Below are 26,817 nucleotides of genomic sequence, written 5' to 3'. Positions count from 1 at the left end.
CAGAGCCGGATAAATTTTAAAGGATTTTTTTTTTAACCGAACGGGGGGTGGGGGGTTAAAGTAAGCGATGCAGACATGTTTACACACTACGTTCCCGATGATGCAACTCTGGCGTCGTTACCAAGAAGCTGACGCAGCCTAACTCACGCACAACGCTCGCACGAAACACTGCGCCGGCCATCACGAAGTCATGAAGCCCGACTGAACAGCAGGAACTGGCGAGACGCTTCCATCGCGAAAAGAAAAAAAAAAAAGCGCTCTCCGAACCGGTTTGTACTCTCTCAGCTGAAACCACCTGCCATTCCTGAAACGGACTCTTGACGGTGAAGCGTCTGTCACTAGCGGCGGGGACTCGTATCATGTAGATGTGATCAAGGTGAAAGAAAGACTGGTACACTACGAGAGAGCGAAGTGCGAAACTATTCGCTCCTTCGATTTTGCAGGGCATTTAACGGCCTGTCGCGTGTACTGACAAATAATCCAGAGAACGTTCGGTCAAGGCTATAGCAAAACTAAATATTGCAAGTATTCCAACAACAACCAGACTGTTTTCATTCTATTCGCCCCCGAGGCCAGCGGGAATCTGTCTCCGCTAACCGTCGACGATACCCGAAACAGAGCGGCGCGCCGCGTCGGTGAATATCGAGAATGAGCCGAAGTATGGACCGTAGGATGCGAAGCCAGCCGCCGCCGCGGCTGGCAGCGCGCGCCGTCCTCGCACTCTCAGAATGGACTCGCCCCGCGCCGAAAAGAGACGGAGGGGGTGTCAGGGACCGGCAGGAAGCCGCCCGTGTCGCTGCAGCATGTAGCCACGTCCAAACATTCTTAAACGCCACCTTCCCCATCATTTTCGCCGAGAGGCACGAGATCTGGCAGTGATGGCAGGAAGGGTTCACTGAACCTTCCCGCCATCACTGCCAAAATGACAACAGTTGAAAACGGCTTCAAGGTCGCCTCTTCGTTTTTGGGCTCCGAGAAGGGTTTCGCCCTCTCGAGAGGGTCAGCAGCTCGGAGGCGGGCCCGACAATGGTGCCCCCCCTCCCCTCCTTTCCTCCCTCCCCCGTCTCTCTATCCTTTAAAGTGCCCTCCCGGCATACCTGCAGTCCCGGCCTACAATGAGAATCAACCCCCCCCCCCCCCCCCTCCTCCTCGCTAGCCCAGTCCTCGCCCGCGCTATGGTGGCTACCCGCGCGGTGGTGACCAACCAGCCTTTGCGGGAAGCACCGTTCAAGCGGTTCGTCGAGCGAAGTTAGCCGATGCACACAACGACTGCGTCACACAGCTACTATAGCTCAGTGGAACGACAATCGCCGGATACACCAGAGGTGCGAAACAAAACAAAAATCCGCTAACTGGCCAAACGGCGTGGCGGCTGTTTGAGCGTCCTTACAATATCTGCTGACGACAGCAGCTTGGTCTAGGACACAAATGAAACTCCATTCTCAGCACCAACAGACGCGCCGGTTTCGTGGGATTATTGAATCTGAGCTGGGGTGCTGTAACTACTCTTGCCAATGTCATTCCTTCTCGCGTTTTTTCAGTGGCCAGAGCGGAGCTCCGTTCGCATTATCAATGTGAGCAGCCGGTCGTGAGTGCTGAATAAGAGTGGCATAGAACCGAGCTGAAGGCATCGCTACAAAATCCCGGCCCTGATAAGCAAAGCGCTGCCCGATCAGTGGCACGTTTCATGCGGAATACACAATTAATTTGCACTTATACACGAGGTGTTAACCTTAAAGTTATCCGTGATTTTTAAATATAACCGGCGGAAGATAGCATATTTCTTGTCCTTGAGCTGGATTATTCGAAGATACGTATGCTACTAGCACGAGAAATCGAAACACATTCAACTAATTAATAAGCATTAACTGATTAAATTCCTCATTATTTTTACGGCACAAATTGCAATTTACGAATTGTAGCCGGTGAGTTCACAATACTTATCCACTTGAATTTAATCTGTAGGATGACAGCATTTTTGAGATATTTCCCAAAGTGTGGGACGAAATACACATGCGTTCCAGCTAGTTACTTTTGTGCTTCAATGCCAATAAGCGCGTTTTCTTAAAAAGGTAAGTGGAATAACAGTGCACTTTTAAGGAGAGTTTGATGGGCCATATCTCCAAACCGGAGTCATTCTGGAATTTCATTCCAAGTGGATACGCCTTGCACACTCATCGGCTACAATTCTTAAATTACAATATGTGCCGTAATATCACTAATTCAGAAGTTAATTAGTTGCTTTTTGTCAATTAGTTGAATATGTGTTTCAATTTCTCGTACAAGTAATATCCACCTCTCCGAATAATGCATCTCAAGGAGTAGAATATGTTATCTGCAACAGGCGATTTTTAGAAACTCCGGCAAACACAAAGATAATCACCGCGTGTGCGTGTATATATATATATATATATATATATATATATATATATATATATATATATATATATATATATATATATATATATATATATATAGAGAGAGAGAGAGAGAGAGAGAGAGAGAGAGCGTTATTTATATAACGTAGACACACTTGCTTCGATATCAACGCTGGCTGAGGGCATGGTAAACGCGCCATCGTTTCCTACTAGATATGATTTCGCCGTTCGTTGGGCTAAGTGATTTAGCGCTGCTGACAGTATGGAAAGCTTCTACGTCCTGTGCCTATAGTAATGTGCCCCATCGAAGTTTCGCCTCAGAGGGTCCGCTACTTGCAGTGCCTACGAAGCGCATCAGCAATTCTAGAAGTTTACAACTACACCAAAAATCACATTTGTCTTCATCACATGAACCTCGCATCTCGGAGAGCGGTGGTAACATCTATAGGCGCCTTCTGGGATCGAGATTGCCTTTGGAATACCCTTTAAATCACTGTCCATATGGCACTCCGTACTCACAGAGAGCTTCTGAGCCTACAGGTTTACTGACAACTACAGGTTTACAACTACAGGGCAAGTTGGTTCATACTTAGGCCGAACCGGAAGATAGCGTAAGCAAGGACAACCCGTCTGTTAAGTAGACAGGACAAGCGCGAACTTGCAATTTCGCAGCTACGTTCGTTAGACAATTAAGCTCCAGAAATTTAAAGAAGATGCGCTTGTGCTGCTTACTTGAGTAGTTGTGGCTACAAAATACAACTGTAGGTTTTACATTGTAGGTACACACAGTATACGCGGAAACGTGGTATCAGCGCAGTAATACTGCCGAACCGATAGCAGCAACTCACTTACCGCAACGACGCACAAAAGTTTAGTCAGCACGACAGCCTTTCGAGAGATATTAATTCCAGGTGGTCCTTCACTGCGAAACTTTCCAGCGCTGCGCAGCAACCTACTTACGCCTATCTTGCTAACAGTAAGCACATCGTCAAGGAGCAGCACGGCCAGCCCTAGCTACTCGACACCCAACAGAAACAGTAGGACGTGATCAAATAAACCAAACTTTCCTTCTGCTGTGCGCCTCGGAACGGCACAAACATTAGTGGAAACGAAGTTAGACGTGGAACTGACTATTTACACAGCAGCCTTAAATCGGCTGTAGCGTTCCTCCTGCAGTCTAGCCATCAACGCTGGGGTACGCATGCGAAGTTCCGCGTACGACACATTATACAAATCAAAGGAAAGTTAACGTTCTTTATATCTACTTATTTTCATTTTATTTTTTGTTTTTCGCTACACTTCATTTTATTGCACCGACAGCGAAGCGTATACAAGTGGCTCTAACACATTCCGTGAACAGAGTGCAGTTCTCTATACGTTCCGAACGAACAAGAAAGATAACGCAGCTCCGAACCCTCCGTCCCCCCCTCCATCATCACTGCGGTTTTTATTGTGTGCGCGCGCGCGCGTGCGTGCGTGCGTGTGGGGGGGGGGTGAAGACTCCATTCATCGGAACTACACCAATTGGCATTAAATAAGGCTAGAGTACCGAGACGCAATAACTCCCGTGGTCTTCAGATGTGTAAGCCACCTTCTTTCTCCTAGCAAACAAAAGTGATAATTGTGCACTCCATCCACTGTAGAGACGCAAACAAGAACCAGCAACAAGTGCATTCAGCCGCAAGAATTGCATACCAGAAAGGCGACACTGGAAATGTAGAACTACATTTGACATTGTGACTCGTACAAGCCACATAAGATACTTAGAGCGGTGGGGACTAGGGAAGCTCGGTGCCCGATATTACGAGAACATTTTCAGCAGTTCTTAAAGCGCTCGTCCTGTGTTCCTGCTTGTCCCTGTGTCATTTTTTGCGCTATGTATCCCAGTCTGTACTTAAAAGAAAATACCGAAGAAACGCCGACTCGGATAAAAGCCGGAAAAACGCGACCGAAAACAGGAACAAAGCGGCACGCCACTCAACTAGCAGCCGAGTGTAGCACCTGTTAGCGCCACGGTGGTGACCCCATGTCGAGCCACCGGTACTTAACGCTGTCGCTAAAATACTTTTTCCCCCTCTCCGTTACGCTTCGACGGCCAATAAAAAAGAAGACGGATGTGCGGGGACAGCAACAGAAGATTGTAAAGATGAGAGAGACAGAGAAAAAGCGCAGCAAGTGCCGAAAGCGTTTGGCGTGCCGGCAGCACGTTTCGCAGCCGTGGCGCGCGGCTGAGCGAAAGCGGGGAAGCGGACCTTTTGTTTCTGCACCCCGAGCGCCAAGAGCACTCGCAACACGCGCGGCGAACAAGAAAAACGAGATCAGACGCGGCGAGAAAGCGGATGGATTCACCGCCGCTCGCAAGAAGCCGGAATCGCGATCGACCGGGCGTGCCGGCAGGACGACAGCCTCGCCCGCCGGCCCGAGAGAAGCGCCACTATAAAAAGCGTGCCGGCCCGCAAGAGGAAGACGCAATGGGTTGTGCCCAACGGGGCTGGGTCGCTGCCACGAGGTCAAGGCTGCGGCGCCTCGACCCTGAAAAAAAAGAAAAATAAAGACACACTAGGCGAATGGACTTTGCGCTCGAGGCGAGAAACGAAAGTCCAGCCGCCGGCTCGCGGCGAGCACGTCGTCGACGACACGGAAAACGGGTCGCCGCTCGCTGTGCGCGCGCGGCGGTCTCCCGCATCGCGTGCCTTCGCTGCAATTACGCGTCGCCTCACGCCCGGCTGAACTGGTAATGCCTGTACAGCCTTGCTACAACGCGCAGCGCGGGAATACTTTCACTGGCGATGAAATGAGGTGAGCCGAGGCATTTCTAAACTGATTTAGCGATTGTGCGAGACAAGAAAGAAAAAACGCGTTCATAAATCCTCACGTGCCTCTGGCCCTGTGTTTGTACGCTCGTCGGAGATGTGCGCGAAACTGCGTAGAAAATAATTAAAACCTAGTTTTAACTGAGACAGATTTTTGAATTTACGTATACAAGGAAATGTTTATCAAACGTACGCACAGCGTCCGCTGCTAAGCGAGATCTCCACTCGGCGCCACTGCACCTCGTTGGGTTGTTGTTGTGTACCGGCTCCTGCTTGCGATCGTCCAGTCCCATTCGACGCACATCGTTCTCTACTTCAATTGTCTCTACCTACAATAAATGAAAAACCCTTCCGATTCATCCGCGCTGGAGGCCGTCCAAGATGCCTACAACACTTGGACTATTCACAGCCAGCACACCGCCCAAGTAAGAAACAGCAGGAAGTGCGCCGGAGCGGAGTCGATATGCTGCGTGGCGAAATTGAACGTCAACAGCAGGGCATTCCGCCCCCTTCCTTTTCCCCGACCCTACCACCGCCACACACACATGATGTACCTATACGCTTTATCAACCGGCCCTGCCATGCGCATTATTATTCTCAGCCCTGTAAGTGCGCGTTCAAGTACATGAAAGCGTGCAGTAAGATTGCAGCCTTAAGAGCTAAGAGAATGTGCAAAGGGAAAAACAAAAGGCGCATAAGCTATATTTGGCACGAAAACCGAGGAGGCGGCAACAAAGAACTCATTGCCAGGAGTCAGAGAGGGGAAAAAAAAAGGGAAATCATACGAGAGAACAAAAATCCAGATAGGAGAAGGCATGCCAAGTGCAACCGAGCGCCACCAAAATAACCTGGAATATAAGGAAGAGGGGTTCATTTCCAGAGAGCAGCCGCCGCCAAATCGGACTAGGCCCGAGTGCACCATTATCCCGGCTCCTTCATTACTGCTTACTGCGTGTTCTTTTCATTTTTTTTTTTTAATTTTGCCCTGCATTCGGGGCGTTCTTCCTTTAAGGCACCGGAGGCGAAACACCCCCACGACGGCACTGCCATGCGTGTGTATATTTTATCGGCGAATTCCATCACGCATACACTTGTTCAGACAGGATGACGACCGCGCGCTGATATCGTTGAACTGGCAAACGTGCTACTACAATACGCCCGGCCCCCGTCCCCAAATGGCAGCCTTAGCAATGGCGATTAATAAAATCGCTTGGCATCACACTTTCAGTTACGTTGCTGGAAGGTGCATGCCAGTCGCATGAAGGCGACACCGAAAATTCAGCCGAATTTCAGTAGCCAGGAAACCCGACAGCGTATGCGCAGATCCCTTTTCGCGGGCACAAGCTGCCTTGGCCACAGGACGAAAGGCAATGCAGGGCGGCAAGAGCATCGAGCCTGAAAATTGGCGCAATTCCACGGCACATGCAGCCAGGAAGAGTGGGCTCCCTTCTGCAACGCTCCTCCTGCTCCTGTTCTCGCGCGCACACGCACGCACGCACGCACACACACGCACACACACACACACACACACAGATTTTTCTTTTTTCCTCTCATTTTCCAAAGTTCCATGCGCGTTGCTGTCCTGTGATCAAAGCGTTTTTCTTCCGGCTACGCAAGGCCAGTAATTTTTTAGTACGTTTAGAAAACAGTGCCTGTCGGCGCTGCTTTCGTGTTCTTTTTTGAGCATGAAATGATCTCGGCTCCCGTTGTCGGCGACCTTCAAGTGACCTTGAGCAAAAAGCCAGAGCCGTTATTCACGCACTCAAACGGCGACATCCCGACACTCAAACGAAAACATACGGGCAAGTCGCGAGAACAAAACCAGATCATCCGGGCAACCAGTCAACACATTAAAAAATGCGGTCTCTGGCACCCAAACATTTTACAGGACCACATTACATACGCTAGTTACTGCCCAAACAAGTTACGAAAAATATTGCTTCCGAGTTCTTCCTAACGTTTGTTCACAATATCACTCAAGCTGTAACTTCTACTATGCTCAAGTTTTATTTGTCATTTCCAATAGCGACGTTCAAAGGGCAGATACAAGACACCATACACTTCGTTGACATCTTTTGGTGCTAAGACATGGTTGCCTGTGCTCTTTTGAACGCCAGCGGTCCGCGAGTTCTGTGGCGCGGCTTTTACGTTGCCTCGAGAGATGGCGCCACGCTGCGTGGCGCCTCCTTCAGGCACTTTCCTTCTAGCTGGGCCGTGCGCTCTTTCTCCCTGGCGTCTTTCGCTGCCTGTAGTGCCGCCTTCAGCCGGTTTTCTTCTTCTGGCTGGGCAGCGTCCATATGAACCAGTGCACAGTATGGCGTGGTATGCCGTTGCGAACGTGCACTACACCCATTTTAAGATCGTGGCTAGTACCATCTCCAACCAATCTGCTTCCCCGGTTGCCATTTCATGCTTACATCTACTCTCGATAACGGGAGAGCCAGCAATATTTTCCCCGTCTATTCTCGTAATCATGAACTTTGTACCAACTTGCCCAAGAAATAATTATTCTAGAAAAGCGAACACTTACTGCGGCTCGATGTTGTTATAACACTTTTTAAGAACATCTCGAAACAACAAAATATTATTTCCCCCGTTTCTAGATGGCCGTTAAGTTTAACGCTGTGAACAAAGAAGCGGTATGCTTCCGAATGCATTAAAACTTTTTCTTTACATATCAGCATTTCGTCTTCGGTTCAAGGAGACGAACAAGGAACGTGAGTCCTAAAATTACGTGGGATCTGATTAGTATTTAGCGAAACGAATTCTATCCATTAGAAAATTTACTAAGGGCTGCACATCGCGTTAGCGAAAGAGTATGGCAGCTGCCGCTGCCATACTCCAACAAAAGTATTCGCTTTGAACCTCGCAAAGTTGTAAAAGATACAGTCCAAACGCTCCTTCGTTCTGGAAGTGCGCTTTCTGAGGTGTAAGAAAATGTGAGAAACGTGCTGTTGCAAATGTACTACATGCGCCAAACAACAAGGTCCAATTCGAGTCTCGGTGAAGTGGGCGAGGATAGCACGGAAAACCTCGCGCTCAGCTTAGGCCCAGCCTTCGCTGCCGTCAAAGGCGATTGGGCTGAGTTTCGAGCAACCCAGATAAAAAGCCTAGGAATGACCACGTAGCCTTAAACACATGCCATGCCAACATGCTTTTCTCCACTTAAACCACTACAGCCATATTACAGCTTCTGCTTGGTTACGAAGCTCAAAAGGTTCACCGCATAATACAAGAGTGAGCGAGTTCGCCTACGACAGCGCAGCTGCGCTTACGCTCGTGCGTCTGCCACGAAAGGCCGACCGGCCACATCTGCCCACGATGTCGAATGAAAACAAGTTGACAGCTGCACTCGCAAAGCTGAATGCCTTCACGACCACAAAAACAGAAGTATAGCTATCAGGCGTTCAGGCAAAAGTAAAACATGTACCGCAGACTGATCGAGCATTGCTTCAGAAAGCTAAATGCAACACACAAGGCACCGGCATGGATGCACGCGGGCCAGAGGGAACGGGGGCTACGGCCAGAACGCCGACGCGCCGCCTGTCGTGAGCCCGACTCAACACAAAAAGACACGTAGCGGCCTAGAGTTCAAAACTAAGAATTCTACAGGGAAATTTGGCACTGCAATCGTTCCGCCTACGCGTGAATCATGGATAGCACATGGATTTTTCTACATGACCTGGGTTTGTTGAGAACGCGCACCTGAGCTTCTTTTATTCTCGTTCGTTTGTACTTTGTGGTGCGTGCTTGCCTCACGATATTTCTGTCGAGCAGTTACGCATTATGCGTTCACTATTATTTCATTCCATTACGAAATTTCCAGCACATAAATGCCTCAGAGCACTTGAAAGTATACGCGTCACTAAATCTACAGCCAGTGAAAGGTAAAAAATGCAGCGTGAAGTGTCCCTCAAAGGAGAACTTCACGTCCCTTTTTCTTCACGCCTTTTTCTAAAAGGGAGCATATGCATACATGAGTCATTGAATCATCTAAACCTATAGTCACCCCCTCCTTCCTTTCCTGTCGCGACTTCTTCGCGCTCCACAACATGTTCCTCAAATTCCCGTGAAGTATATTTAACGTTATCGACGTCCAAGCTCTTGTCGTTCGGTGCATTTCAGTAGGGCCCCAGACATGGAGTGTTCTAGCTGTTCTCCACAAATGAATTCATGTGTCCGGAACGGTGCGCTGTTATATAGGCAGGCCGATCATTGTGCGTCTTTTTTCTTTGTAACTCGGAGATTTCACTCTATCTTTAATATAGTGTGATTTGCTCGTTTGTTGCTTGATGGGCAAGCGTCTTGTCAAGCTCTGTAATTGGCGACAGCCAAAAAGAGTACAGCGAAGAAACATGAAAACGAACACCCCACACCGAGCTTTTTTGCCAGGTTTAGTCGGAACATCTGGCGTGAAAGGGCGATGGACCACGGAACCGTGGTCAGTGTCACGGCAAATAGCAGAAAGTGCGCCGCGAAAGTTCACCGCCCTGAGGAGGAAACGCAAAAGCACACGTGGCGTCTCACTGCAGCCGCGCATGCCGACTTTGTACATGCGTTTCATGAGACACATGTCGAGGAACACGAGAAACGCACCAATGCGAAATTATAACCTTTCCCTTCTTCTTTTATGAAGCTATTTTTTCAAATAAACTAAAGATCGATTCGGCCGACTCACTGCAACACAGACGCTTAGAAGTTAGCCACATAAATCTGGATTCACAAAGACTGCCGTTATTGCAACGATCGTCTAGTCGTCACGCTGATCGCTATTGTTAGTGGCGGGCACCCGAACACCGGCCAATCGAGAAATGAGTTTGCGTAAGAGGTGTTTTATTAGCATGGGCCATGTGCAATATAGTTAATCCTTAAATGCGTCTTTTTCTTTGCCAGACGTCAATGCGGAGTCGCGTCGTTGCAAAGCGCTCACAGAAAGCCGTCTGAACATGCCAGATATCAGCACAGGCGTAGAAGCGGCGCAATCTGCAAAGCTGGTTCTGCTGGCGCCGCTTCGCGGTTTCTATGGCTCCGCGAACGCCGCATCTACTGTTTGGTTTAGGAGTTGACAGTTGGCGATACTCTTTTAGAGATCACATTGAAGAAAACGTAACATGGAAGTGCCGCACTAGTGCGGGTAGCGTCTTGGCCGCTCCACAAATGATATTTTCCTTTTGCAGTACTGATCGTTGCCGATGAAGGTAAGAAGGCAATGCTGACATTACAACACGTCCGGCTTCAAGCCGACAGATTTCAAGTCCGTGGCAGCTTAATTGCTAAGTAGAGTTTCCTACAAGTTTCCTACAACTACACGTTTCCTCAACTACTACAGCTCAACTCAACGGAAGCCTGTCGGCGCAAGACTCATTTAGTAAGTCAACCACTGCCTGGTCAGCTTTGCGACATCAATGGGAGAAGTCAAGGCTGATGCTCCGAACAATGACATCACGTTGTCGGAAATCAGAAGCGGTTGGAGAAAATGCACACATTTTTTTATACGGCGGAAAGCGCTAACCAGTTGTAAATGCTTAAACCTTTGATTTCATGACCGCACTGTGGCTTTTGTATGTCGTTTACATCAAACAAGTTCGAACAGACCTGTTTATCCTAAGGCTTTGGCAACGATATAAATAAGAAATAAGACAATAATATCAGTCTACGTGGATTCACACGTGTCATTACGCAACCACTTGCATCGCAAAAAAATAATAAAAGTTAACTTGAAACGCCTTTCATCACCTTAAGGAATGTATACAGGCACGTGAACTTGCACCAAAGCCTGAAACGAATGTCGGCTAGCCGTTGCTCCTACTACTCTAAAGCAATGTTGCGCGCGCCTTTCAAAATCGGAACTTTCTGCGGCCAGTGAAACAACCAGCGAAGACATGCATCACTCGCTTTGATTTGGCATGTCACGGACACCGCCGAGCAGGCACGTTTCCTCGCGCAACGTCTTTCTCCGCTCTTATTCCCCAGGCAGGTTGAACCTTGGCGAAATGCGGCGATTGGCAGGCGCCCCTACGACGAACGCCCTCGCCGGGAAAATGGCCTTTCTCTTCCCCTCGACGCCGCTGCCCCCTTTTGCGGACGTGGCAGGCCCAGACACACCAGACATTCAGACTGACTCTTAAGTTTCCAACATCATTTCATGGTGCAAGTGCGCTCGGTATTCTTTCTCGAGCCTTGAAAAGGATCGACATATCTTGACGGCAGACATGGGAAAGAACAGAAAATCAACAAAAGCCAAACGACCGCAGCCGAGGAAAACGTCACTCGGCCCGTAGATGCACGCAGCGCGCGCACAAAGAGAATTCACGCTGGAAGGTCGACGCCGCGGCCGAATGGATTCGAGCCTGAGCACCATTAGACTTTACAAAAGGAGAGGAACGAATCAAGAGCGCAGCTTACGGCCCAGCTCGAAGAAAAACAAGCAAGCGAGGAATGAAGCGCTGCCAGAGGCCACGATCGGGGGTGGGGGGCAAGACAAAACAAAACTCACAAACAAAAAGCCGCCCACCGCCGCTACCTCCGCGGAAGAAAGAGCCGCGGCAGGAGAGGCGCCATTGTCGGGCGGCGCGCGCCGCCTAGCAAGGTCGGAGGCCAGCGCTCGGCGACAGCGAACATTACCGACATTACCGCAACAGGGTCAACTCCCCGGCAGAGCAAGCTGCTGACTCACGCCGGAAAACGGCCACGGAACGGAAAATATGCCGCCCTTCTTTCGCACCCACGCATTCGCCCATGCGAACGCCCCCTCGCGGACTGATCAAGCCTGTGGAGATCGCGCCGCGGAAGAGCAGGCTGCCAGCACTGCAAAAGCGCTGCCTGGGATTAACGAGGCTCCGAGGCAAATTCAACGACGCAACAACTGCCCTTTGGTAACCGCCGCAGCCAGGTACCAGCTGCTGGTGCCGCATGCGAATCTAGCGCCTTGCGATGGCGTTCACTGTATGCGCGTAACTCCACGTGCCCAAAAATAAACCAATGCAAAAAGGCATCTGGGGGGAAAATGGCTAAAATAATGCCTCATCCGTTCAGCCTCACATTACGACTGCATAATTACACAGCAAACGCCATTTAAAATAGCTAGTACCAACAATACGATAGCACAAAAAAAATGGAAGGTGATTCAGCCTTGAGTTGACGTCCATCAAAGACAATGTATTCTAATAGCGAGATGGTGGTCAGAATGGGGCGGAGTCACTGCGCACGGCACTCTATCTTGTCACCTCGCGTAAGAGGAGTAGGAGGAGCGTCGGAGTGCTTAAATTTTTCGACTGGGCCATCTTCAGAATCGGCCCACATTTTTAGATGTACATATACTCACGAGAACGGGCCATATTTTTTTACCTCACAACCATCGGGTTAGGCCCACATCTTTAGATTGCACTATCTCCGGGACCGGGCCACGAAAGAGGCTAGAAACACGCATATCTGATAGGGAGAAGTGGGGGTAACTCGCTAAGACTTAAGATCCGTGTCGGGTGTACCGGCAAGCGCGGGCGGTTTGAGCGGGTTGCCGGATGAGCTGGTGCGTAAACGTGAGCGGCCGGAATAGTGACGCCACCTGGTGGCGCAGAGCTTGACCAGACAAAGAGAGCTAATATTGCAGTGACCAAGTATAATCTACTTCGCTGCTGGTGCACGATTACGTCGCTGCCAAAAATTTGTACCAGCCGCGAAACAGAATATACTTGGCTCTGTGTTTATCTGGTTGAGTTTTGCGCCACCGGCTGGCGCAACCACTCCGGCCGCTCACGTTTATGCCACCGCTCATCCGGCAAACCGCTCAAACCACCCGCGCTTGCCGGAATACCGTACACGCTTAACTCTATTGTCTCTAAAAAAGTTTACGTCTATCTCATTTCTAAACCGAACTGGGTGGTCGCAGAAGATATGGCTGGTCAACGCTGCAGGAACAATCAAAGAAAGGTGTGCATGTAGCACGTGGCATACGACAGCCCCACTCTGCGCAACTAGCGCAGTAACAGCGTTCCCTGCTCGTTTCGAAGGCCCTTCCACCTGACGCTTTCTCTGGCGGTGCTACCTAACTCGGTACATACCAATGATGCAGATTAGAAATCGGAAATTGACACAAACTGTTTAAGTTTCTCTAACCCCCCCACGTGATCAGTGCCGATCGTAAATACTGCGCTTAGAAGTTGAAAAAGATGTATAGACGAGTTCTGACGCGCTCGTGGCTTGGCGAACGTCAATGAGCGTTTCAATCATCTGAAGAGACGAGCTCCCGCGAGCGAAAGATAGCCGAAAGGTTCAGAATTGTTCTTGCGTTCCATCTACGAAGCGTGGGCTATATAGTTGGTACATATTGATACGTGCGTCTGCCGAAGGCAGGAAGGAACGCAGACGTTCCCACGAAGACGAACGGACTCTCGCGTAAGATATCAGCTAGATTTGTCAGCCTTACAAACTGTTGTGTAAATATACGTTGTAAATAGTTTTCTGTGCAATTAATGCTTCATTCGCGCAACAATATTTATAACAGATGCCATGGCGCAATATAAACGAAGACAACATAGAACGCCGGTGCCCTCAATACGCAGGCTGCAACTTGCAATTTGGCAGGAGTGGCGTTTCATTCGATGCCATGCCTGTTGTGCCATTCAGCTGGCATAACGAACAAAGCTGCTCTCGTCCACGTTAGCCAACCAATGCCCAATGCATGCGATTCTGAAGGCATCGCGGAGCTCACAACGACGCGCAGCTCATCGTACACACCGGCGTAAAGCCAGGAAACAAAAAGTCGCACAAGGCAAGCGAGAGGAAACACGGAGACGCTAGATGCCATGTAGGCAGGAACTCACGGATGACTGCTACAAGGTTAAGAAAGCAACTCTTGGACAAGGGTAAACGTGAAAACGTTTGCAAGTATTTTAGAATCAGCCACGAGCTACGTGCAAGAGAACGTTCACTGAAGTCAATACTGAAGGCGCAGAAAAAGAAATAAATAAAGAAAGAGAGAGAGAGAGAGAGAAAGAGAGAGAGAGAGAGAGAGAAAGAAAGAAAGAAAGAAAGAAAGAAAGAAAGAAAGGAAGAAAGAAGATGTCAGTGGGGGGAAACGTGTTGTTGAGTTTTGGCAGCGACCCAAAACGGTAACCATTTCCCGAAGTCTCTTAACTACGCCAAACGCTTCCACTACAGCAGAGGGATAACATAACCAAACGATGTTTTCTTTTTGCTACTTAAAAAGAAGAAAAGGCAACAGTAAAAAAGAGAGAGAATAACGAAAAAAATGAAGCTTGCAAGACGGCCATACAAGAAAGCGATGAGAGAGTACCCCGGAAGGTTCTCGCTCATCACTTTCGAACCTACATGTTCAGCAAAGAAAAGGGTCCCTTAGTCTAACTGCACGAGCTGATAATAAAGAAAATAGCGCAATAACAGTATCGGGAACTATATGTCGATATAATCAAACAGACTCGCAACTATTTTCCCCTTGACTAGGGCAGCATATAACTCTAAATGCACCGCTACGTGTGTACAATGTTTTTTCCTTGACCACCATATCAATACGGCAGGGTGCGTAACCAACGTTGCCTGAACATGGCCACCATCTGCTTCTAAACTGCGGTTTACAAGTGATGTTACCAGGCTGATGAAGGCTGATAACCAGGCTGATGATGAATGAAGGTCCTGAATTTAGGGTCCGCGATGCCCTAACATTTACACAAAGCAGCCGTCAAATAGGTTCAAAGTTAACAACCTCCATGTGGCCTTCTAATGCAATACAGAGCTGTGGTATGTATTTAGTGAAGAAAAAATTAAACTTCAATGCGACATTTCTGGAAAGCCTGATAGCCATTTGGCTTATGGTTGTTAGGCTAAAGCAGACACTTCGCGTCTCACGAAGCTACGAGAAGCATATAAGCTAAAAAGAAATAAGAACACGTTACGCACTCCAGTGCAACTGCACTAACGGCACGTCAGTGCAATGACGGTTATTGCGATATTTTCTTTCTCTCTACAATAACAGGGAACCAGCCACAAAACGGACTTGGGGAAGCTACAGTGACCGAAAGCAAACTCCAGTAAGGCCAAAGGCCCAACCGGTAGGCTCGTTGAAGAACGAAGCCCGAACCAGCCGCAGGGAATGGGCCCAAAGCCAACGGGTGTCGACAGGGTGTCGCTCGCGAGGTCGGGAGGCGGTGCAGATGCATGCGTACCCAGAGTGTTTGTCCGGCCTCTCCGACGACAAGCATAGTCGCTGCCGGGAGCTCGCCGGGTCCGGGCGGCCACGCTACAAGGATCAAGCAAACGCAGCCGATTAGCCACACGCAGACACACACATGCTGAACAAACTACCTCCACGCAACGCGCGCTCTGCTCGCGCCGGCATAAGCAGCCTCGGAGCCGTAGCCAGGCGTGGCTATTACAAGCGTCAGTCATTTGAACACCTCTTCGTCTACGCTAGCTACATATACGTCAGCGACGAGACACTAGCACATCAAATATGAAAAAAAGACGCTGAACGAGTCTGCAGGGGAAGTCACTGGGCTGTTGCTAAGTCACGGTTGGAAAGGACACTGCACGTCATCTTCACATCTACTGCTGTATGACGAACTTGTGGAAGATCATGTGAATGACGATCAACCACTGCCGAAGTGTCATGTGCCGTGCTACGTTGATTTCCCGAATCGATTCCCCTACTACATGCGCCGCAGCAATGGCCGTCAATTCTTGCCGTTATGCTGGGCGCTCGTAGTCAAAATACGTCCGGCTTAGCTTTTGTGCCGCATGTCCACATGTGTGAGGCTCATTCATAGCTATAGCGTTGAGATCTCTAGCACTGCATTCTACTCGGCTGGCTTCACTCCTTCCAGTCAAAGGTGAGTACATTGCCATCTGCGATATGCGACTATTACAAGTCTTGCATCACATGATGACTCGATTTATGAAAATCGACCATGTCTCACGGTGCCTATTAGTGTTTCTTTCTCATTTATATATGGTACCTAAGCACCAGTAACACAGCCACACTTCCCAGAATTACGTCCTAAAGTATTATTTTTTTCATTTTTTTATTTGTTTAATGACCGACTCTCCTATACACTAGGCGCGTAGCGCTCATCCGGTCGGCGGCCTCTTCGCCGGCGTTCTCGCCTAATAAGATGTGCGATATTCCTCAAGCAAAGAACAAGCGCGAAGTGTCGAAGCGACAAGGGCGCTCACGTGCAAAATCATCTCACCCATCCACCGCATACTGGCTTGACGGAATTTAAAAGCTGGCGTTCTATAAGGCACGAGGCCTCCACGCGTCAATCCGTGATCGCAACACCCCGGAAGGTAGAGCAGGCTCTGCCGCACGCGCGAGCGAAAAGCGCCAGGTGCCGCCACCGGGCGGCCGCACGCCAGCGCGTTAAGACGCATCAAACCGACAGCGTTTGCAGCGCTGGCGCGAGGCACGGAAAGTACGCGTCCCATCTCGCATCTTCCGCGTCCCTCTGTTCGCGACGAGATCGATAACAAGCGCGGGGAACGAGCGCCGCAAACCGCGCGGCAGCAGCCACGCCTGCCGGTTATTGCGAGGCCTACGGGCGCGCAGGTTTTGACGCGCGCCTCACGGGTGCCTTCGTCAGTCGGTACCGCCGCAATGGATAAAAATTGGGCTCACCACCACCCGCCTCGACCGCGGAGGGCTTGTCGGGCCTTCGGCAACGCCGCGTGCCGGGCACAGAGAGACAGTCCGCGATTACGAGTATGCAGCGGGCGTCTGGGAAGAGGGAACAACGGCCGTCGTACACTCACCATTAATTTTCCTTATAAACCCATTTACGGCGAACAAAGCAGGACAGCACTAAACAAAGATCTCGTATAGTGAGTGCAAGAAGAAAAAGAGAGCTTGCGATATCCCCGGTTTCCTGCTACACGAAGCACCAGGCTGAGAGCTTTTTTGCGAATGAAAAGGATAATGCCCATAAAGAAGAAAAAGAGAAAGGGAGGGGGAAGACAGAAAGAAAAGGGGATCCCAGTAAAGCAGACATGTAGCCAGTCGAACGGCAGAAGGATTCTCGTAAATCACTCCCAGGACACATATACGCAAGCGCAGATAAAGCAAGGGGGCAGCGACGGCGGGAGGAGGGCGCCTTCCGATAACATGGCCTGACGACGACGATGGCGACGTCACACTTGCAAATCCCAAATTGAGTTTCTAGTCCGCGCTTTCGTGGCGCCTTCATTTCTTTTTTTTTCATCGCTTTTGTACTTTGTGTTTACACACCTCCTTCACGCGCCTACTTTTCACCTCCGCCAGGCTTTTTCCATTACATGTTGGCGCGCCGTGCGCGCGCTTTATGTCGCTGCTCTGCAGCGAACGCTTGGGGCGCTTCTTAAACGTTTTACATTATTTCAGTCTTATTATTAATTCGGCGTTACCCTTACTTTCGATTTTTCTGCTATTCTCGGTGATCTATCGAAATTCCAAGAGTGGCTGCCCGACTGTATAACGACGCTTATCGGGGTGATGCTGTGGATGCGCAAAAGCGATCGAGAACGGACAGGAAACTTTTGCTACTTAGCTATAAAGTGAAAAATAAGGTGCGCTGCACGAGACATTAATAATGACTTTTTTTGTTGTAGCTTTTGAGTGAGACTTATATCCCACTCTGACCACAGCTGGCATGCATGCGTATGAGGCCGGCTCATTTCTGCACTCAATTCGCAACGCAGGACGTCACACGAAGTGCGAACAAGAAATATGTCCCACGAGAAAATGTTGCGTTAACAAACAGGAAATGCACCAAAATTTATTACCTGGAGAGCAGCCGATCATCCTTTCATGCAAAAATGTCAATGTACAATTTCTCACATTTCTCTTTTTCTTTTTTTTCTTTACGCGTACGGTTTCTGGGTTCGTGTCGTGTATTTCTTTGACATTTAAATTATATTCGGGGGTTTTACGTGTAAAAACAGCGATATGATTACGAGGCACGCCGTAGTTAGGGACTCCGGATGGTTTTTGACCATCTGGGATTTCTTTAATGCGCACCTAAATTTAAGCGAACGAGCCTTTTTCGCATTTCGCCGAATCGAACCTGCGACCTCGAACTCGGCAACGGGACGCCATAGCCAACTGTGCTACCGTGGCGGCGTGGTATCGTTGTATTTTAAGGCGATAGCGTTAAGGGCCCCGTATAGCGCAGGAAATCCGGTGTCGGCGTCGGCGGAGTTGTCCATGAGCGAAAAATTGCCGCATACATTTAGGTATATGTGTATGCTACGCCTTGTTATATATAACATGCGGTATATGCGTAATATATTGACACACCCCTCTATCACTAAAGATCTCCATACCTTAATTGTCTTACATTCTTGCCAAAGTTATTCCTCGAATTTTTTTTAGAATGACAGCCCACAAATAAATGTCATGAAACAAAACACCTACAGCGTATGACTTTTACGTTAAATCTTTTCAAACTTGAATATTGAAACTGCGAAAAAATGATGAAAATGATGAAATTTTTTGGTGCGGCTGAGCAATATCTCCGGGATTGGCCCACGCAGGAAGCCGCGTTTCTACCAGAAAGCTCACGTACCTTCGTGCATAGCGTTCGCCGCAAGCGTTTCCCGGTAAACATTACGGTTACATAAGCTGCAGTTGCCGGGAAGCGTGAGAACCAGTCAGGGTTATTTGAATGCTATCGCGTTCCACTCTGACAGACGAAGCTTAAGCGTCCTGCAAATTTCTGACAGTAGGGTAAATGATGAGTGTCGGAAACATACCACGCAAAAGTTCTTGCTTACAATTGCTTACCAGTAATTGCAGCGCATGGTCGAACTCTAACATCCGACGACACAGCGACATGCAGGAAATGCTGGTAGCATCACACTTGGACTGCAAACCATGCTAGTCAAAGGCAAACGGCAAATGCACCCACTGCGGCCTCGTATCTTCGTAAACGATTACGAATTTATCTGTTTGCTTATAAGAGAGAGAAATAAGATTCAGAAGAAAAAAAAAAAGCGAGGAGGGTGGCCTCTCAAACGCTGCATAAAAACGCTTCAGAGTAAAAAAAAAAAAGACTTTCGCGAGCTTCTTTGTATTTCAAAAGTAATCTTTTGAGCAGAGGCTGCTTTGTAGCCACGCTACCAGAGAATAGGATTTTCGCGCGGCTGAAAATTCCTTGAAGTTGGCCTTTAACCATGCGACGTCTGGGTACGGCCTACCAACAGGGGCACAGTTCGACCTAGGCTGCTTGGGAGCGCAGTTTCTCACACTTGACGAGCGTCAGGATCGACAGCCTCGGAAAGCGAGCGTTGCACAAAGGCTCCATCGCGTCGCTTCGCTCACCAGACTCATTCGAGCATGATCCCAGTCAAGCACCGCAGCCAGGTTCGCCGCAACCCGGAGGACAAGAGCCCGCTCGCTGCCCACCAGTGCCTCAGAAAACGCCGCGGACATGGCGGGGAGAGAAGGCGCACGCGCAAACGCTAGAATCCTCTTTTGGGACGTAACGACATCTGCTAAACGGGCACCCAAAGCGCGAGACAGCCCATAAAGGTGTCGCCGGCGCAGGCAAGGCGCGCGTGCCGAGGAGGAGCCGCACGTCTCACCGCCAGCTGACGTTCCTCCCCTTTTCTCGTCTGGCCGATCTCAAACGCCCAAAGAAAGCGAAAACGGGGGAGGGGCACGCAGCCCATAGCCAGGCTGGGGCTTTCCGAGAAGGGCGTTCATTCCGCAGACACTCCTTTATCGCTACGAGGCTGGAGGCAACTGTGTAAATGTTGTGCTCCCTAGATGAATGAATCTGGAGAAACTACAATTACGAGCAGACGTACAATCTCTCGATGTCCATGTGCGATCCGCTGTAGGCATGAGTGTAAGACACCGTACGATAAAAATCAGTCGCAGTTTTGCCCGAAAGCATTGATAGCGATAGCAAAGCATTAAACAACTGCAGGAAGTAGGGTTCGTATTTTAATATGCCGTACAATTGCAGCAAACATTCGCTTACTAATTAAATTAGCAAGCATAGTGTAACGCGCGCACAGGCAAACATGAACGCATCTCACTCGATGACCACAAACACACGCTGTCGCAACGCTGGGGTGATGGAGAGCGCGAACCGACGGATGCGAACGCTTCGGCTGCTTCTCCCTTCAACTCGACTCCGACACTTGAGATTGCGCGACCGACAGCACTAGGCGCGCGCGAAGACAGCTCACATGCCGCCACCAGCCCAACTCGGCTCGCCAAGACTATACCACTGCCGCAGATAATCTCCAAGCTACACGGGCGGCGCACGGTTGGGCTAGAGGAGCACACGCGCAGTTGCCGCCTCCCTTAACGGTAACAACCACACAATAGCGACACACCTAAGCGTTATACGCTTCATGGTAAAGCAGAAGAGCAAACAAAAGCACATCCCCAAAAAGTGATTAAAAAAGTATTAGTTTAAAAATAGCCTGAACAAGTGTTGAGCGCACCATCGCGGTTAGGGAGGGAAGGAGAGAGTGATAAACGGGGCGACGCAAAGGTTCGCTACCTCACACCGCGGGAAGGGGATCACAGTTGATGAGAAATGTGACAAAGAGGATTCGGTGCACAAACACGCGCGAGTGACCACCCTGTAGAAGACGGTCGCACGGGCTGGCTGACTTGAGGGACCTCAGCAGCACCCTTGCGGCCTCCAGCCTCGACCATGTCGGAGGCCATGAAAGGTTGGCCATGATCCCAAGATCTTGCTCTCTCAGAATGGCCTGCCGTGTAACGAACAAAAAGCGGTGCGAAGGACAACGTTTTGATCGTCGAAGAAAGAACGGACGTACAGGCGCCTTGCACCGGCCAGATGGTGCTGGTACGCTTTCATTGCGCGTTTCTCTCGCGAAATGCCAAGAGAAACGCGGCCACAATAAAACACTAAACGCTAACCGGGTGATCATTTCTAAGTTTTACAGAATTGCAGATGGCATAATTCTAGTCCTTGAGCTAGATTATTCAAAGAGGCAGACAATATTTGCACGAGGAAAACTAAGCACATACTCGACTAATTTGAAAGGAATCACTAATGAACTTCTTAATTAATTACCTTACGGTACATATTGCAATTTACGAATTGTAGCCGCCGAGTTTTCAAAGCGTATCTACTTAGAATTATTTTTCCGGATGACGCCAGTTTCGAGGTATTCATTGCCAAAGCGCGCGATGAAATACACGGGTGTTACAGTTCCATTTGTGCGTCAATATAAAAAAGAGCAGTTGAGAGAAAATTAAGTAGAATTAAAGTGTATTTATACCGCTAGTTTGATGGCGCATATATCGAAACCCCTGCCATCCTCAAAATTCGTTCTAAGTGGCTATGCCTTGCAAATTCACCGGCTACAATTTGTTAATTGCAATGTGCAAAAGTAATTCATGGAGAAGTAAATTAGTACATTTTTCTTCAACGAATGGATTATGTGTTTCGATATCTCGTGCATGTAATGTCCGCCTCATTGAATAATTCAGCTCAAGGAGTAGAATTAAGCTATCGGCTACAGACGATATTTAAAGTTATATTAAAGCTTAAAAATGATCACCCCGTGTATACAGTCACAATATGAAGCCAACAGATAACAAAGCCAAGGAAAGCATAAGGGAAAATAGTTTTTGTAAAAATGATAAGGCAAAGGGAAATGAAAGGTGGACGAAAAAGCAACTTGCTGCCGATGGAAGCTCAACTCAATTCCTCCGCATTGCGAATGCGTTGCCAAACCGATTCTCCTACGGCGACGGCTGTTCCCACGTCCACATTCTTGGGTATTTACGCATGTGTACAAGATCTGGCCCTGGGAGTGGTAGCCAGCGCCACTGACGGTCATGGCAGCGGCTGCGATACTCCCTTTTGACCGCTAGCGTCACGTAGTACGTGAAGTTAGGCGCAGCCAGCTGACCCGTGGACCCTCGTATGCTACCTGAAGGTGTGAAACTTGCAGGAGTAGAGACCCATATGGAAATAGAAACGAGGCAGTATACAGGGAGATATGGGCAGGGCGCGCGTCATTAGAAATACGGGAAGCTCGGAGAAACATCGGCTTCGAAAAACGACTGAGAAAATGAAGGAAAACAGATGAGCGGCTAGGGTATTTGGATATATGGCAAACAAAAACGTTGACTCAAAATGGAGAAAAAGAACCCGGAATCTAATAAGTAAGTAATAACCTAACCGCATCGACAGCGGTAGAGAGCAGGGTTCCAATAAATGAAATGTCACAGATGCACAAGCAGCATACCAGACAAGCGCGACGCAGAGAAGGCAGCTACGGAAATATATCAAACAGGGGGGGGGGGGGGGGGATACGCACTAGACCAGCGCTTAGCACCGCTAGTTCTCTAAGCATGCGATAGCATACTTAGACAGTGATGACTGCGACGTCTCGACAGCCGCACGCACATGCGTCACGGGCGACCTTGCACAGCTTCATTTATCAAAGTGACGTTTGTATACCTCGCATCTCTTTTCCTATTTCATGCCCACCGTGACCCGATCGCGTATACGCTCAACACACCTGGAGTTCTCTGTTAGCTGGATACGTGAAGTCTGCCTACAAATCTATCACATTAAAAAGGCTTTATAATAATCCGAAGGCAGTGCACTACAGTTAAAAGACAGATCAGGGTACCCGAGAACGCTAAGTTTAAGAAAGAGGGGCCGAGGACGGCTACTTGAGCATAGCGTGTGGAAAGAGTGCAGAAACTATTGAGCATGTTTCGTTAGCATGTCCTGGTACCTGTACACGGATACATGGGAGCATATTGCCCTCCCCGAGGCATTGGGCTTTAATGGCAGCACAGGAAAGCTACGAGAATTCGCGATGGTGTATATAGACTAAAAGGCAGACGGCAGACTGGGGGCGTAGAGGTAGGGAAAACACACAATTAAAAGATGGTTGCTTTTGGAGAGCGATAAAATACCTTAAAATATGATGGTTTGTCACGAATGGTCTGGAATAAACGCAGAAGAACGGTATTGTGGAGAGCTTCAACGAGCTTTATCAATACCATTTTAAGGACCCCTCGCCATGCCCACTGAAAACGTTGGTTATACGCTGGAAGTTGCGAAGCGCCGTCGAGGGAGCGTTATAGCGCGAGAATTCTTAAAAAGGGTTCACTAGCAGCCGAGATAGAATCAAATGAAATTTTGGAAGTTCATTACACGATGAGGCGAGCTACCTACCCTCTACGCGACAGAGGCTCCGTCCCGCTGCCTCAGCATCAACCGATATTTCTCTCTTGCCTTCTCTCGCATTGGAGCCGAGGACCAACATCCTATTGTTTGTCATAAAAAAATGCCGCTGAGAAGGCTGGCTTTCTTTCTTTCTTTCTTTCTTTCTTTCTTTCTTTCTTTCTTTCTTTCATCACAACAAGCGTGATTCGAGCTCATCGAGTTTTCTGCTTGCGAGTGAGGTGCTCTAACCAGTGTACTGCGGCAGCACCGTTGAAATGACGGATTATAGGGGAAGCATGTTGTGTGGCTCAAAACATTATGCGGCAAGATTCACTGTGCAACGAATAAGTCTGAAACGCTTCTCAGCAGAATGTCAGTGAAGGAGCAGACTCAAACGATATTAATATGTAGCCAACACATTATCAGTGGCATAAACAAATATATAAGAGGAGTCCTGTGTACCATCGACTATCACCTTTACACCTCGTTCGCTCTCAAACTCGGAGAGTCTCGCACTTTTTATTGTACCTAAGAACAATCCATTCGCGTTCAAAGCGACGCGCGACCGACTTCCAGCACTAATGCTGCCCTGGGGACGTATTCTCCGACGGGCGCTTTCGGCGATATCGCTTTCAGTGCGCGCTTATTGGCTGGTTCAGCAAAACCGGATGGGCTGATAGGTTGGTTGTGAGCTACGTCACGCGAAGGCGATAGTATCGCCGAAAGTGATCGTCGGAGAATACGTCCCCTGGACTGCGTCGAACGTCCGAGCTCACGTTCCCGTACGTTGCAGAGACGCGAAAAAGTGACCGACGCTGCGTTTCCAGGACTGCGCGTTATCCGTTTCGGTGACCTGTTTCCTTTTCACAGCGAAGCTGTTTACCTCTAGCCACCGTATACATCACCGGCATGCGTTCCCAAGGGGAACACATGCTCAGATGATCCCAGATATAGATGCACGTGGAAGAACCCCAGGCTGTCAAAATTAAGACGGCGCCATCCGCTACTGCGTGCCTCGTAATCAACGAATCGTGGTTTTGGCGCGCGAAACCCCAGAAGAGTTGTTGGTTTGGGCTGGCTAGTCGGTTTTCCATAATGTTAAGTGGTGCAGCGCGACACATGCAGGACAGAGGGACACAGTCCTTGTCCTTTCTGTGTCCCTCTGTCCTGCTTCGCGCTGCACCCCTTAATATTAGGAAACCACAAAATTTAATTAACTTGTTAATTTATGTCTTCGTCGTTTTCAGTGCCGCCCCTCTGACCAGCTCTCACCAACCGCGCGTAAATTCAACACCTGCCAGAGGCACGCATTATATATCAGATTTCGTTCATATATTTCATATATACAACAAAGCTAGATGGACAATGAAAGCGCATCAAAAGACGACAGCGCATGAATACAATGCAGCTCCGTCCTGAACTCAGAGCAGTGGTAGGGACAACTAGCACTGTATTACGAACACAACTATGCGCGGTTGTCTTTTGCTGCGCAGAGAATTGGCGAGAGATACTCGCAGCGTTGCGAGAACAACCCGCACATCACCACAGTGTGGTGGCGGGTTCCGTGCGCCCGTCGTATAGGACAGAACTTAGGCCAAGGACCGTCCAAAGCTTGAGAAGGAGACACGGGTAGCGCGTTCCCGATCCGTGGGAAAACCCGTGTATACACAGGTTCTCCGATCAGCCTGAGCACGGCAGATGTGTCAAAAGCGAAGAGTCGAAGGCCAACATAATGTTGGCTTTCGACTTTTAAATTCTCCCCTCTCGCTTCCTCCGCTGATCCACAGATAGGCGCCGGTGCAAGCGACCTGTCTTCTGCCCCTCTGGAGAACCAGGGAGTGAATTAAAAAAAGCCATTCGTTCGCAAGAACTTAGCGCCATTTGCCGGCGCGACTTCTTGCCAAGCACTATAGCGTACGAAGTGCTTTGTGAATACGGGCAGGATCGTTTCGTCTTTCCTTAACGTTCGCATTGCTGCCGCAGGCGCAACTCTTCGATCCCGGCGCTGCCTTCGTATTGTCCCACATGTAGCAGTGGTCACCGCACTGCCGTAACTGATGCTATGTCCCCTATGCCCCTCCCCGGTACAGGGTAGCCAACCGGAGATAACCTCTGGCTAACCTCCCTGTCTTTCCTGTGCCTTCATCTCTCTCTCTCTCTCTCTCTCTCTCTCTCTCTCTCTCTCTCTCTCTCTCTCTCTTTCTCTCTCTCTCTCTCTCTCTATCTCTCTCTCTCTCGTCACAGCCCCCTTCGCATGCACGAGGTGGCGTGTGCGATTCGCGGCGGCGAGGGCCGCAGTCCGATAGGGGTCGGAATTCAGAAACGCTCGCGTACAGTGTTCTGCGCGCGCGCTGAAATACCCCAGGCGGTCGAAATTAGCCTGGAGCCGCCACTACGGCGTCCCTCATGACCTATGTGTTTCGGACGTCCAACTCCCATCAACCATCAGATTCTCCCCTCATTTTATACAAACAAGCGTCAATTTCGATGCCATACGTGAAAAGGACACCAAAGAGAAAATAATTTAAGCTGTATTAGTAGATTGTACAACACCGAACAAGCCACTCGTGAGAAGAGGGCTAGTAAGCCAGGAAATGCGCAGTAAAGAAAGACGGGTGGCGACGCTGTCTTGAATTCACCGCGCAAGCTCGCCGCGACGCCGTGGATTTTGACGGCGTCTGCGCGCAACTAGCTCAATTATTATCGGTAAAGATAGACTGCATTGTACCATGAAAGAGCCACGGACTGAACTCAGCAACTTTCAAGAACCTTTACTGTGCCACAACAGCCCAAGTAAGAGAACATACCAACCCCCGAAAGGCGAGTCTAGGTTCAGTTTCAAGGAACATGCGCGCTCCAAGCAAAAGAGAACATACGAACATACTTTGAAATCCGTGACGTCATACTGACGTACCGACGCTTGGGGGCGGCGCGAAATTCAAAACATGGAACGTTTACCTTCACTTTCTCTTCTAATAATCAACGCGGTTCCATGAAACTAACGACAACACACCCTTAGAAAAATACTTCATCAGCCTCAACAGATTCAGTTTTCAGATTCAGTCATGAGTGTATCACATAGGCGCGTGCATGGCGTTCCGAGGTCTACAAACGGTATATTGGTATTGCATTTCTAGACGTAAGCAGTCTGAAGTGTTTCTGACGAATTATTTTTTTCCCTCTCTCTATCCACCCCAAATATCAAGCAGTTCTAGTAACTAAACCCAAGAATACGACACTAAAGTACGGAGTCGCATATTAAAAGCAATATTAACCTCGAAACCGGTGAATAATGCTAGCAAGGATGCCGGGTGCCATTTCCCCGCTCTCCTAACAAACAGGAATATGTGCACCTAACAGCAGGCGCGTCCAACACAGGCCGTGTAGTTTCGGCCACGGCAGCACCGGATGCTTTATCATGCTGCCCACGATAGCAGCCTTGACGACCTCGCACTTGAAACGTCG

General features: G+C 49.2%; 1 protein-coding gene across 8 annotated transcripts in view; it reads right to left on the bottom strand.

Moving 5' to 3' along the window:
* LOC126547124 (TOX high mobility group box family member 4-B-like) overlaps positions 1 to 26,817 on the bottom strand; it is a 764,451-nt gene that overhangs the window by 110,302 nt on the left and 627,332 nt on the right. For 3 of the 8 annotated variants that reach the window (XR_008608964.2, XM_055062672.2, XM_055062671.2), the window contains exons 2-3: positions 20,773 to 20,905; positions 15,373 to 15,446 (exon numbers count right to left, since the gene is read on the bottom strand). The exons of 2 other annotated variants lie outside the window; for them this stretch is intronic. Coding sequence is in view for 4 of the 6 variants with exons in the window: in XM_055062672.2 (XP_054918647.1) it covers positions 15,373 to 15,446; positions 20,773 to 20,875 (177 nt within the window). In the remaining 2 variants the exon portion in view is untranslated. Of the gene's footprint in view, positions 1 to 15,372; positions 15,447 to 16,820; positions 16,948 to 20,772; positions 20,906 to 26,817 lie in introns of those variants that run through there. 3 more of the 8 variants (XM_072287932.1, XM_050194995.3, XM_055062673.2) reach the window with 3 other exon arrangements.

Source organism: Dermacentor andersoni, chromosome 1, assembly GCF_023375885.2.
Source record: "Dermacentor andersoni chromosome 1, qqDerAnde1_hic_scaffold, whole genome shotgun sequence".
Lineage (NCBI taxonomy): Eukaryota > Metazoa > Arthropoda > Arachnida > Ixodida > Ixodidae > Dermacentor > Dermacentor andersoni.
This window is presented reverse-complemented; position numbering and strand designations above follow the sequence as displayed.